This window comes from Coregonus clupeaformis, chromosome 16, assembly GCF_020615455.1.
Source record: "Coregonus clupeaformis isolate EN_2021a chromosome 16, ASM2061545v1, whole genome shotgun sequence".
NCBI classification, from domain to species: domain Eukaryota; kingdom Metazoa; phylum Chordata; class Actinopteri; order Salmoniformes; family Salmonidae; genus Coregonus; species Coregonus clupeaformis.
The window spans coordinates 7,749,143-7,763,736 of NC_059207.1; the positions used below are offsets into that span (position 1 = coordinate 7,749,143).

At 46.2% G+C, this 14,594-nt stretch overlaps 1 protein-coding gene across 7 annotated transcripts in view; it reads right to left on the reverse strand.

The window, feature by feature from the left end:
* The window catches only part of LOC121584376 (PDZ and LIM domain protein 5), a 121,303-nt gene that overhangs the window by 11,124 nt on the left and 95,585 nt on the right, over positions 1 to 14,594 (reverse strand). For 4 of the 7 annotated variants that reach the window (XM_041900209.2, XM_041900208.2, XM_041900211.2 and 1 more), the window contains 5 exons: positions 13,934 to 14,011; positions 13,721 to 13,846; positions 12,749 to 12,895; positions 10,697 to 10,774; positions 8,832 to 8,944 (listed from right to left, as the gene is read on the reverse strand). In XM_041900209.2, coding sequence (XP_041756143.2) covers positions 8,832 to 8,944; positions 10,697 to 10,774; positions 12,749 to 12,895; positions 13,721 to 13,846; positions 13,934 to 14,011 — 542 coding nt within the window. The remainder of the gene's footprint in view (positions 1 to 8,831; positions 8,945 to 10,696; positions 10,775 to 12,748; positions 12,896 to 13,720; positions 13,847 to 13,933; positions 14,012 to 14,594) is intronic. The other 3 variants (XM_041900210.2, XM_041900212.2, XM_041900214.2) reach the window with 3 other exon arrangements.

Below are 14,594 nucleotides of genomic sequence, written 5' to 3' on the forward strand. Positions count from 1 at the left end.
CTGGGGCTAGAGTTGTCCTGGGGCTAGAGTTGTCCTGGGGCTAGAGTTGTCCTGGGGCTAGAGTTGGGTCTGGGGCTAGAGTTGGGTCAGGGGCTAGAGTTGTCCTGGGGCTAGAGTTGTCCTGGGGCTAGAGTTGGGTCTGGGGCTAGAGTTGTCCTGGGGCTAGAGTTGGGGATGGGGCTAGAGTTGTCCTGGGGCTAGAGTTGGGTCTGGGGCTAGAGTTGTCCTGGGGCTAGAGTTGGGTCTGGGGCTAGAGTTGTCCTGGGGCTAGAGTTGTCCTGGGGCTAGAGTTGTCCTGGGGCTAGAGTTGGGGATGGGGCTAGAGTTGTCCTGGGGCTAGAGTTGTCCTGGGGCTAGAGTTGGGTCTGGGGCTAGAGTTGGGTCTGGGGCTAGAGTTGGGTCTGGGGCTAGAGTTGTGGTCTAAGTGGCGCAGTGGTCTAAGGCACTGCATCGCAGTGCTATCTGTGCCACTAGAGATTCTGGTTCGTATCCAGGCTCTGTCGCAGCCGGCCGCGACCGGGAGACTCATGGGCGGTGCACAATTGGCCCAGCGTCGTCCAGGGTAGGGGAGGGAATGGCCGGCAGGGATGTAGCTCAGTTGATAGAACATGGCGTTTGCAACGCCAGGGTTTTGGGTTCGATTCCCACGGGGGGCCAGTATGAAAAAAAATATATATATATGTATTCACTAACTGTAAGTCGCTCTGGATAAGAGCGTCTGCTAAATGACTAAAATGTAAATGTAAATGTAGAGTTGTCCTGGGGCTAGAGTTGTCCTGGGGCTAGAGTTGTCCTGGGGATAGAGTTGTCCTGGGGCTAGAGTTGGGTCTGGGGCTAGAGTTGGGTCTGGGGCTAGAGTTGGGTCTGGGGCTAGAGTTGGGTCTGGGGCTAGAGTTGGGTCTGGGGCTAGAGTTGTCCTGGGGCTAGAGTTGGGGATGGGGCTAGAGTTGGGACTGGGGCTAGAGTTGGGTCTGGGGCTAGAGTTGTCCTGGGGCTAGAGTTGGGTCTGGGGCTAGAGTTGTCCTGGGGCTAGAGTTGGGGATGGGGCTAGAGTTGTCCTGGGGCTAGAGTTGGGGATGGGGCTAGAGTTGTCTTGGGGCTTGAGTTGGGGATGGGGCTAGAGTTGGGGCTGGGGCTAGAGTTGGGTCTGGGGCTAGAATTGTCCTGGGGCTAGAGTTGGGGATGGGGCTAGAGTTGTCTTGGGGCTTGAGTTGGGGCTGGGGCTAGAGTTGTCCTGGGGCTAGAGTTGGGGCTGGGGCTAGAGTTGTCTTGGGGCTTGAGTTGGGGCTGGGGCTAGAGTTGTCCTGGGGCTAGAGTTGGGGCTGGGGCTAGAGTTGAGGCTGGGGCTAGAGTTGGGGCTGGGGCTAGAGTTGGGTCTGGGGCTAGAGTTGTCCTGGGGCTAGAGTTGTCCTGGGGCTAGAGTTGAGGTTGGGGCTAGAGTTGGGTCTGGGGCTAGAGTTGTCCTGGGGCTAGAGTTGGGTCTGGGGCTAGAGTTGAGGCTGGGGCTAGAGTTGGGTCTGGGGCTAGAGTTGGGTCTGGGGCTTGGGCTCTGAACCTTTATTCACAGCTCCCTCAGTAACTATGACTTTATCTTATGGAGTGGAGGGTATACATCTGCAACGGAGGAGGAAAGGCAAAGCAGGCCTGCAAGCCTGACTTTAATGGGATTCGTGGAAACATATGTCACGCTTAGCCCGTGGAAAATAACCCTCTTTCCTCACTAATAGACCGCAACAGCATTCACTTCAGCCCCAGTAAATCACCATTTTATACTACTCTAAGATTTCAAACCAAACATTTCTGTAAAAAGACAAATCCCTTTAACAACGGAAAACTATATGAGTCAATCAAAATATCTAACACACTAGATTTAATTCAATTTATGTCCTAATCATGAGTTTATTTTTAAACTCTATTTTCGGTTTAATGTGCATGCCATTGCTTCCACTATGAAAAGAGCTTCATGCACCTTGCTCTTATTAGCTTCTTCATTCAATGAAAACAAATATATACATTCGTACATACAGGCATACCACTGTTGGAAGAGGCTGCTTTACTCTATATATTACATACATATGTTGCGGTAACTGTGTAAAAACAGTAATTCTATACATTTCTCAAGAAAAAATCAATAATAATCTATAGATCCACAGCAGTGGGGGCTGTTGAGGGGAGGACGGCTCATAATAATGGCTGGAATAGAGCGAATGGAATCAAACACATTGAAACCATGGAAACTACGTGTTTGATGTTGTTAATACCTTTCCGTTACCACGTGCCCATCCTTCCCAATTGAGGTGCCACCAACCTCCTGTGAGCCACAGGTCTTACACATTTACCATAACATATACACTGAGTATAACAAACATTAGGAACAGCTTCTCTTTTATTGATTTGTACCCCCTTTCGCCTTCAGAACAGCCTCAATTCGTCAGGGCATGGACTCTATAAGGTGTTGAAAGCGTTCCACAGGGATGCTGGCCCATTCTGACTCCAATGCTTCCCACAGTTGTGTCAAATTGGCTGGATGTCCTTTGGGTGGTGGACCATTCTTGATCCACACGGGAAACTGTTGAGCGTGAAAAACCCAGCAGTGTTGCAGTTCTTGACACACTCAAACCGGTGCACCTGGCACCTACTACCATACCCCGTTCAAAGGCACTTAAATATTTTGTCTTTCCCGTTCACCCTCTGAATGGCACACATACACAATCCATGTCTCAATTGCCTCAAGGCTTAAAAATCCATCTTTAACCTGTCTCCTCCCCTTCATCTACACTGATTAAAGCAGATTTAACAAGTGACATAAATAAGGGATCATAGCTTTCCTCTGGATTCACCTGGTCAGTCTATGTCATGGAAAGAGCAGGTGTTCCTAATGTTTTATATACTCAGTGTATGCGTATTTCACACTTATGTTGAGGTAAATATCTGAGTATAAGGCTTGTATGGATGTCAACCCCAATACATGTTCATGTCATCGTCACCAATCAACTGCATTGTAGTTTAAAACGACTTTGACTACCAACACCGATTTCTGTATGCTAGCTATGCTATCAGCTTATACTAACGGGAGTTAGCATTTAGCATTCACTTCTTCTAAACCTGAAAAAGGGACAACTTCTAAATGTTATGCAGCAAAAAACTGCAAATATATCAAAATCTGACTTTAGTAACCACATTGTGGGTCTGTTACAATACATCAATCATGACGGATTTGACGAATATCCAATGTGTTAGATCAGACATGTTGAATGTGAGCCAATCCGGCGTCTTTCTTCTGTCCCACATGGTCTGCATTCCATGAACCTCTTCACCACATCTATAGGTACAGCAGAATTATACCATGTATTTTTGAGGTGAAATGGAGTACTGTAGGTACAGAGGTGCTGCTATCAGGTGGGCATGTGAGGAATTACTCTAAACGGTGTACTCTCCATAGTAACTTACACTACATGACCAAAAGTATGTGCACACCTGCTCGTCGAACATCTCATTCGAAAATCATGGGCATTAATATGGAGTTGGTCCCCCCTTTTGCTGCAATAACAGCATCCACTCTTCTGGGAAGGCTTTCCACTAAAATTGCTGTGGGGACTTGCTTCCATTCAGCCACAAGAGCATTAGTGAGGTCGGGCACTGATGTTGGGCGTTTAGGCCTGGCTCGTAGTCGGCGTTCCAATTCATCCCAAAGGTGTTCGATGAGGTTGAGGTCAGGGCTCTGTGCAGGCCAGTCAAGTTCTGCCACATCGATCTCGACAAACCATTTATATGTGGACCTCACTTTGTGCACGGGGCAATGTCATGCTGAAACAGGAAAGGGCCTTCCCCAAACTGTTGCCACAAAGTTGGAAGCACAGAATCGTCTAGAATGTCATTGTATGATGTAGCATTATTTATCCTCCACCAAACTTTACAGTTGGCACTATGCATTGGGGCAGGTAGCATTCTCCTGGCATTCGCAAAAACCCAGATTCGTCCGTCGGATTGCCAAATGGTGAAGCGTGATTCATCACTCCAGAGAGCGCGTTTCCACTGCTCCAGAGTCCAATGGTGGTGAGCTTTACACCCCTCCAGCCGACGCTTGGCATTGCGCATGGTGATCTTAGGCTTTTGTGCAGCTGCTCGGCCAAGGAAACCCTTTTCATGAAGCTCCCGACGAACAGTTCTTGAGCTGACGTTCCTTCCAGAGGCAGTTTGGAACTCGGTAGTGAGTGTTGCAACCGAGGACAGACGATTTTTACGCGCTACGTGTTTCAGCACTCGGCGGTCCCGTTCTGTGAGCTTGTGTGGCCTACCACTTCGTGGCTGAGCCGTTGTTGCTCCTAGACGTTTCCACTTCACAATAACAACACTTACAGTTGACCGGGGAAGCTCTAGCAGGGCAGAAATGGGATGAACTGACTTGTTGGAAAGGTATTTTGGTATTTTGGTATTTTATTAGAATCCCCATTAGCTGTTGCAAAAGCAGCAGCTACTCTTCCTGGGGTCCAGACAAAACATGAAACATGACATAATACAGAACATTAATAGACAAGAACAGCTCAAGGACAGAACTACATACAGAACTACATACATGTTTTAAAAAGGCACACGTAGCCTACATATCAATATATACACATAAACTATCTAGGTCAAATAGGGGCGAGGCGTTGTGCCATTGGGTGTTGCTTTATTTGTTTTTTGAAACCAGGTTTGCTGTTTATTTGAACAATATGAGATGGAACGGAGTTCCATGCAATAATGGCTCTATATAATACTGTACACTTTCTTGAATTTGTTCTGGATTTGGGGACTGTGAAAAGACCCCTGGTGGCATGTCTGGTGGGGTAAGTGTGTGTGTCAGAGCTGTGTGTAAGTTGACTATGCAAACAATTTGAGATTTTCAACACATTAATGTTTCTTATAAAAATAAGAAGTGATGCAGTCAGTCTCTCCTCAACTCTTAGCCAAGAGAGACTGGCATGAATGGTATTTATATCAGCCCTCTGATTACAATGAAGAGCAAGACGTGACAATCTGTTTTGGGCCAGCTGCAGCTTAACTAGGTATTTCCTTGCAGCACTGGACCACACGACTGGACAATAATCAAGATTAGACAAAACTATAGCCTGCAGAACTTGCTTTTTGGAGTGTGGTGTCAAAAAAACAGAGCATCTCTTTATTACGGACAGACCTCTCCCCATCTTTACAACCATTTAATCTATATGTTTTGACCATGATAGTTTACTATCTAAGGTAACGCCAAGTCATTTAGTCTCCTCAACTTGTTCAACAGCCACACCATTCATTATCAGATTCAACTGAGGTCTAGAACTTAGGGAACGATTTGTACCAAATACAATGCTCTTAGTTTTAGAGATGTTCAGGACCAGTTGATTAGTGGCCACCCATTCCAAAACAGACTGCAACACTTTATTAAGGGTTTCAGTGACTTCATTAGCTGTGGTTGCTAATGCGTATATGGTTGAATCATCAGCATAAATGGGCACACATGCTTTGTTTAATGCCAGTGGCAGGTCATTGGTAAAAATAGAAAAGAGTAGAGGACCTAGAGAGCTGCCCTATGGTACACCACACTTTACATGTTTGACATTAGAGAAGCTTCCATTAAAGAAAACCCTTTGAGTTCTATTAGATAGATAGCTCTGAATCCACGATATGGTAACAGGTTATGGTCAATAATATCAAAGGCTGCACTGAAATCTAACAGTACAGCTCCCACAATCTTATTATTATCCATTTCTTTCAACCAATCATCAGTCATTTGTGTCAGTGCAGTACATGTTGAGTGCACTTCCCTATAAGCATGCTGAAAGTCTGTTGATATGATGGCTCACTGTTCATTGTTGGCATTTCCTTCCTAAGTTTGCCCACTTTGCCAATGAAGTAATCATTAAAATAATTGGCAACATCAAATGGTTTTATTGATGAATAAGCCATCTGATACAATGAAAGATGGAGTTGAATTTTGTCTTTCTGACCATAATTTCATTTAAAGTACTCCAAAGTTTTTTTCCATCAATCTTTATATCATTGATCTTGGCTTCATAATACAGTTTCTTCTTCTTTTTGTTGAGTTTAGTCACATCATTTCTCAATTTTCAGTAAGTCAACCAGTTATTAGCCACTCCTTTTGCCCCATCTCTTTCAACCATACAGTTTTTCAATGTCTCATCAATCCATGGAGCCTTAACAGTTCTAGCAGTCAGTTTCCTAACAGGTGCATGTTTATCAATAATTGGAAGCAATTTCATAAATTCATCAAGTGCAGTGTCTGGATGCTCCTTATTAATCACATTAGACCAACAAATATTTGTTTTACATCATCCACATATGAGTCACAGCAAAATCTTTTGTATGATCTCTTATACACTATTTTAGGCCCAGCTGTTGGAACTTTGGCTTTCCTGGATATAGCCACTATATTGTGATCACTGCATCCAATGGGTATGGATACAGCTTTAGAACAAAGTTCTACAGTATTAGTAAAAATGTGATTGATACATGTGGATGATGTTGTTCCTGTAGTGTTTGTAAACACCCTGGTAGGTTGATTAATATCCTGAACTAGATTACAGGCACTGGTTACAGTAAGAAGCTTCCTCTTGAGCGGACAGCTTGATGAAAATCAGTCAATATTCAGGTCTCCAAGAAAGTAAACCTCTCTGTTTACATCACATACACTATCAAGCATTTCACACATATTATTTAGATACTGACTGTTCGCACTTGGTGGCCTATAGCAACAACCCAAAAGAAAAGGCTTTAGAAGTGGCAAGTGAACCTGCAACCACAACACTTCAATAACACTTGACATAAGATCTTCTCTAAGCATTACAGGGATATGGCTCTGAATATATACAGCAACACCTCCCCCATAAGCATTTCTGTCTCTTCTGTAGATGTTATATCCCTGTATTGCTACTGCTGTATCATCAAATGAATTATCTAAGTGAGTCTCAGAAATTGCTAATATATGAATGTTATCTGATGTTAGCAAGTTATTGATTTCATGAACCTTATTTCTAAGGCTACATATATTAATATGGGCTATTTTCAGCCTTTTCCTGGGTAGCATATCAGAGATAGACATAATACTGAAAAGAACAAACAAAGCAAGAGAAAAAAATATACATGCAGCAGTCCATTAATCAATTGGTGTGTGTGTGTGTGTGTGTGTGTGTGTGTGTGTGTGTGTGTGTGTGTGTGTGTGTGTGTGTGTGTGTGTGTGTGTGTGTGTGTGTGTGTGTGTGTGTGTGTGTGTGTGTGTGTGTGTGTGTGTGTGTGTGTGTGTGTGTGTGTGTGTGTGTGCTGCGGAGTTGAAGCTACGAACCCATAGGCTTGTCCTCTCATCCCTTCCAGGCTTCTGGGAGGGAGGGAGGGTGGACAATGAGCCTGTCATAGCGGATGTAAGCAATGTCCCCACGCACTCTGGCAGCTTTCATGGCTGGGATAAGTTCTTTCCTCTTCTGGCGCAAAGCTTCAGGATAGTCCTCGTTGAGAAAGATATATGTTCCTCTCAAGTTCTTGGCTCTTTCCAGAACAGCTACCTTGTCCTTGAACTTCAGGAACTTGACCACTATTCGGCCTGGGCCTGTCACCTGAGCCGGTGGTGGGTTTTCCAGTCCTGTGGGCGCGCTCCACCTCAATCTTGCTGTGGTCCATCTTCAATTTATTTTCCCTCACTTTGTCCTCAGATTCCGTCCAGGTCTCATGTAGAGATTCTGCAATTCCGTCCACAACCGTGTTGTTACGCCTTGATTGCCCGTCATTGTTATCATGGATTCACACACAGAACTGATGTCCTATCTTAATGACTTACAGATTGCTGTAATGTTGACGTTCCCCTGTTTCAACTCATCGAGTTGACCCTGGGAGAACTGCAAACTGTTCTTTAGGTCCTGGACCTCTCTGGTCAGGTCGTCCATTATTTTATTAGTCGAATCCACCAGTATTTGGACAAAGCACTTTAAGCTATTTTCTTGTTGTTGTAACAACTGCTTGTAGAACAATTTTTGTTTGCTTAAAAGATCCTTCACGTTTGATAGAGAGACACCACTGTCCTCGACAACGGTACTCCCGCCGGCTTTGGTCTTTGTCATGGTAGCAACGTAGGTTACGCTGTTACTCCTCGCAGTTCCAGACAGGGATGTCACAGGGAAGATTGAAAACAACAAACAGCAGGAATCTAGAAAACCACAAACCCGGGACGATCCGTGGTCCCAGCCACAATGGCTAACCACGTCGCGGGCTGTGTTCAAGCCCTCAAGAAAACCCCACTAGCTTGATATGCTACTAGCTAGCAGCTAGGCTAGCTGCAACGCCAAATAGCTCCTCAGACCCGTCCTTGGTTGGCAGGATCACTGGACAGAGATTAGCAATCCCAGCAACTGATGCCAACTGTGTCGCGGGATCCAAACGAAAAATGTAGCTAGCTACTAAGAACTTCCCAATACACTTTCAAAACAACAAACTTTTCAAAACATCCTATGACGGTGCCACGTTGAAAGACACTGAGCTCTACAGTTAAGGCCATTCTACTGCCAATATTTGTCTATGGAGATTGCATGGCTGTGTGCTCGATTTTATACACCTGTCAGCAACAGGTGTGGCTGAAATAGCCAAATCCATTAATTTGAAGGGGGGTCCACATACCTTTTGTATATATAGTGTATCTCTGCTGTGCCATTGGGACAGCATGAGCACTGTTAGGGAGACATACTAAAATGTAGCACACACACACACACACACACACACACACGCACGCACCTACACGCACAGACACACGCATGCAAGCACACACGCACACACCCACTCACACAGCTTACCCTGAGTGGTGGTAAAGGTGATGGAGTTTTTGGGGCTTCCAGCAGGTCCTTTGGTCATGGTCTTGACTGCAGACGACACGTGAGAACTGGTCTCTGGCTCCTCCACCTCCTCACTGCAGGGAAACATGGAAGAGAGGGTTAGTCATTCCAGTCTGTCTGACACCAAACTCCAAGTCTTCCTGACTTCAGAGTCTGGAAAGGCTCCATGATGTTGTAGGCAAGATGCGTCAACAATGAAGTGGGCTGTGCTTTTTACTGGTTGGTTCTCCCCCTGTGTCTTTCTCACTCAAACACCAACATGGACAACCACACACAGCCCCCGAGTTCCGCCCCCTTCCAATACAACTGTTGGATTTTCAAATCCAAACAACGAAAGGTCTCAAACCCTCTAGGATCAGTTTCCTCCTCCCCCAATCCTAACATTAAGCATTAGTGGGGAAAATGTTAAACTGACCCAAGATCAGTGTCTAGGGGTAACTTCACCCTACTAGTAGCACCATTATAACATCACACTTCTACAGTATCTAGCGTCTTTTAGCGATAATTGGTCATCAAAAACACTTACTTTTTTTGTGCCCATGACTGTAGTAAACTACAGTTCATTCACTCAGAAGTAGACGAGGTTCCCACTTCACGTCAAGACACATCCAAGAACACCAGAGTGCTGAGAGGAGACACATCTCTCACCTCCTAATGTCTTGCACAGGCCTCTACTCTGCCTGATGACTCCCATTGAATCCAATGAGAGAGAGAGAGAACAGAATGAATGAGTCCTCTATGAAGGGCCGCTGTTTTTGAGGAACTCAGATACTTGGGTGGGCCAAAAAAAGGCCCATTGAATGCTACAGCCATGATCTACAGTAGTGCCATGCCAACTGCTGAAGTTGCTGAAGCTGGATCTCCAGTCTGTCTCCCCCATGTCTGCTTATGGTTCCCCGAGGAGCTGAGTGTTATGGCAACAGCGGCCGCCTTGGTTACGGAGATGAAGAGGTCGGTTGTCCACGACGACTCAGCACTTGTGTATGAGGCTGGCGCCACACCAAAGGAGCTGCTATTGCACCAGCTGCCCTGGCTCTGGGCTGACACACTTCATTGAAACACTGAAGCCAGCTCCACCATGGAATGATCCCTGCACAGCTGAACTGTAATGCACAGTGTAGGGTGAAGTTGCCCCTAGACACTGATCTTTGGTCAGTTTTTCATTTCCCCCACTAATGGTTAAGGTTAGGATTGGGGGAGGGGAAGCTAAACCTAGATCTCTACCTAGGGAAAAACTTCACCACGGACGTAGTACTTGGACCTTTTTGCATCCTCGGCCTGAACCATACAACTTCCCCTTCATTGTTCAAATGATGTCTGATGTGCACTTCAGGAGAGGGTGGTAGGTAGCCTAGTGGTTAGAGTGTTGCAGTAACTGAAAGGTTACTGGTTTGAATACCTGAAAGTGAAAAATCTGTCTGTGCCCTTGAGCAAGGCACTTAACCCTAATTTGCTCCGTGACAGGGTTCATAAAGTCATGGAATGTGTTTATGTTTTTCAAGCATTTCGCTACATAACATCTGCTAAATGGTCCTGTGTAGCTCAGTTGGTAGAGCATGGCGCTTGCAATGCCAGGGTTGTGGGTTCGATTCTCATGGGGAGGGGGGGTCAGTACGAAAAAATGTATGCACTCACTAACTGTAAGTCGCTCTGGATAAAAGCGTCTGCTAATTGACTAAAATGTAAATATGTGTATGTGACCAATATGATTTGACTTGATTTGAGAGGATGCGCAGAGAAAATACCGTAACACACGCAAACTAGTGTGTATACACACACACACAATAACTGTGTTATATTCATACACAATTCAATTCCATGTTTACCTAAAGATATAGACAGCATTGACAGGAGAGGAGAGGTTGGGGTCACCCAGATCAGTGACTGACTGGTGCCAGGAGACTCTTGGACAGAGCAGAGAAGGGGGGGGGAGTATGAGGTATGAAAGAGAGAGACAGAGGAATTAAAAGGAAGGTGAGGGGTGAAACGGTGATGACAGAGTATAATGCACACCACAGTGGGTTAAATTATGGTTATTAACCATGGTTACCTGCAGTGGGATAGGTTATGGTTATTCACCATGGTTACCTACAGTGGGATAGGTTATGGTTATTAACCATGGTTACCTACAGTGGGATAGGTTATGGTTATTCACCATGGTTATCTACAGTGGGATAGGTTATGGTTATTAACCATGGTTACCTGCAGTGGGTTAGGTTATGGTTATTCACCAGTCCAACAAATGTGTGTCAATGTGCTTGCTTAACAGTATAGCTTCTTTCCTCACAAATCATTACTCAATCGCAGATCCTCGCACCCAAACGTGACCGCCCGCTTGACAATGTCTCAGCCAGTAACGGTATAGAAAACGACCAATTCGATAGCACCAGTGGACACATTTCAAGCTGTGAGTGAGGTTACGAAGCTATCGCCTTTCCCCCTGTTTAAGCTGGGGAGTGAGCTTACGAAGCTATCGCCTTTCCGCTGTTTATGATGGGGAGTGATGTTACGAAGCTGTCCCCTTTCCCATGTTTAAGATGGGGAGTGAGGTTACGAAGCTGTCCCCTTTCCCATGTTTAAGATGGGGAGTGAGGTTACGAAGCTGTCCCCTTTCCGCTGTTTAAGATGGGGAGTGAGGTTACGAAGCTGTCCCCTTTCCCATGTTTAAGATGGGGAGTGAGGTTACGAAGCTGTCCCCTTTCCACTGTTTAAGATGGGGAGTGAGGTTACGAAGCTATCGCCTTTCCGCTCTTTAGTTTGGTGTGACATCGTTCACAGCTCTGGAGACAGTGTGCACTACAGTGTGCCAATAAATCACTTTTTAATTGGACAAGTCGGCTTGTGCCAAGTTCGTTACGAGAAATATTGTCTGAGCAACACATTTTCAAATATCTAAGCAGTTATCAAGTCCCGACAAGAGGTGACCAATGTATCTCATAAACACATGCCAACTTCACAGGACTGTCATTGTAATAACAAAGCTGTCAGATGTCCAACTGCCCCCCCCCACCGCACACACATACAGTATACGGAAATAAACCCACAAACCACAAACACATGCACACACACACGGACATGTATGAGCGTGGCTATTCCCTGGACAAATGTCAGATCTCACATACCGTCACACGTGTTCTAAACACTTCTGTATGCCTACTGTCACGTTTGAACTCAGCGAAAATGCGTCTCATGGCAAATTGTTTCGGTGGGATCATAGCTTGTCCGTAAGGTCCTCTCGGAGACACAACACGGCTGTTGCCATTGGCAGCGTGCTGAGGGAACTCGGCTGTTACATGTCAGAGGCAGTGGCTTGAAAGTTCAACGCTCTTTGTTGACACTAAGCATGCACCCCAATTCAATATTTAGTGCACTATTTTTGGCCTGGCCCATAGGGCTCTGGTCAAAAGTAGTGCACTATGCAGGGAATAGGGTGCAATTTGGGAATAGCCTAAGACTCTCAATTCCAAATGAACCCTTAGCCCCTCATCTCTAGGCGCTCCTGTAGGTCTGAAGGGATTGGAAAGGTGTAATATGGTGCTTGCTTCACCTTCACTTTACCTCTTCTGAAAGGCTGGATGGAATTTCCACCATATTGCTAATATCTATCCATTATCTTATGATGTACAGGGTCGATATGGAATCGAGAGAAAGAACAGTGTTCTCTCTAGCTGGAATTCATGATATTTGTTTATTTTGTTAGATAAGGTTGTCAGTTAATGACCCACGCTATAACATGCCGTCATGGGGAAATTGTGACGTGAGTAATCAGTCATCATTAATGGTTCATGTCAATAGGTCTTAAGCCTACAGGGTAGAGGGAGTGATCACTCGGTGACTGACCACCATACATTACATTACGTGATGACGTCACCCTCTACCTCTTGTCGTTGGGCAGGTGTAGGGCACTAACACTCCGACGCTTCTTCTTCCTCAGGCGGAGGGGCGGAAGGGTGGTGATAGGCGTAATGAGCAAGGCATCCAATAGGGACTGAGAGACCGTCCCCTCAGGTGACCTGTGCGGGGTTCTTTTAACGAGGTAGTCATGGAAACACAAGGGGTTGACAGGACAGGACAGGAGAGGAGAGGAGAGGACAGGAGAGGAGAGGAGAGGAGAGGAGAGGAGAGGAGAGGAGAGGACAGGACAGGACAGGAGAGGAGAGGAGAGGAGAGGAGAGGACAGGAGAGGAGAGGAGAGGAGAGGAGAGGAGAGGAGAGGAGAGGAGAGGAGAGGAGAGGGAGAGGAGAGGAGAGGAGAGGAGAGGAGAGGAGAGGAGAGGAGAGGAGAGGACAGGACAGGACAGGACAGGACAGGAGAGGAGAGGAGAGGAGAGGAGAGGAGAGGAGAGGAGAGGGAGAGGAGAGGAGAGGAGAGGAGAGGAGAGGAGAGGAGAGGGAGAGGAGAGGACAGGACAGGACAGGACAGGACAGGACAGGACAGGACAGGAGAGGAGAGGAGAGGAGAGGAGAGGAGAGGAGAGGAGAGGAGAGGAGAGGAGAGGAGAGGAGAGGAGAGGAGAGGACAGGACAGGACAGGACAGGACAGGACAGGACAGGACAGGACAGGACAGGACAGGAGGAGGGCAGAAGAAGGTAGGACAGACAGGGTGAAGGGAACAGGAATGATAACTTCAGTGATGAATGCAGATCCACATTTACAATGACTGAAATCAATCAAGAATACATCCTAAATAGAATGCATCTACTATGATCACTAGACCTCAGTTTAGCAACCTTTGCACGCTTGCTCGCATGCACACACACACACACACACACACACACACACACACACACACACACACACACACACACACACACGTGCGCACACACACACACTCAGCACTGAGCTTTACCTGGCCTGTAAACCAATATCAGTAGAATGGGACTGTATAGCCAGGGTCGGTGCACTATGGGTGAGGGCCTGTGGGCAGGGGCCTCCCGGAGGGAGGAACTCCAGTGGGTTCAACAGGAGCCCTCTCCTGCACCCATAGAACAGAGGAAAGGGTGCAGCAGATTTTACACTGATAAGGACACTGGGATAGAGTAGATTGGTGTGACGCCCGTACCTCACTGGCTTTGGGTAGAGTAGTGGCTGTACTGCAGACACAGGAGAAAGATGTGTGAGTGGCTGCACTGGAGAGGAGCTGGGAGGGACAGAGAGATAAGAGGGTGGATGGATGAGCGTACTGTCAATGAAGGGTTTCATCTTTCTTTCCCTGTAGAGCCACTAGTACAGAGAAACAGGTGCATTGTACTGTATACACATAATGAGAAGACTCACTGGTGTGTGTGTGTGTGCTCATATCACAGGAAAGGCCATTGCTGTATGTATCAAGAGTCTCAGAGTAGCAGTGCTGATCTAGGATCAGGTCTCCCCTGTCCATCCAATCTTATTCAAATCAAATCAAAGTTTATTGGTCGGATACACAGGTTTGCAGATGTTATCGCAGGTGCAGTGAAATGCTTGTGTTCCTAGCTCCAACAGTACAGTAATAATACCTAGCCATACACAACAATACACACTGAAGAATATCAGAATGAGCAATGTCAGAGTCCGGAGTACAAACACAGATGCACTGAGTGTAGAAAACATTAAGAATACCTGCTCTTTCCATGACATAGACCGACCAGGTGCATCCAGGTGAAAGCTATGATCCCTCATTGATGTCACTTGTTAAATCCACTTCAATCAGTGTTGATGGAGGGGAAGAGACGGGTTAAAGAAGG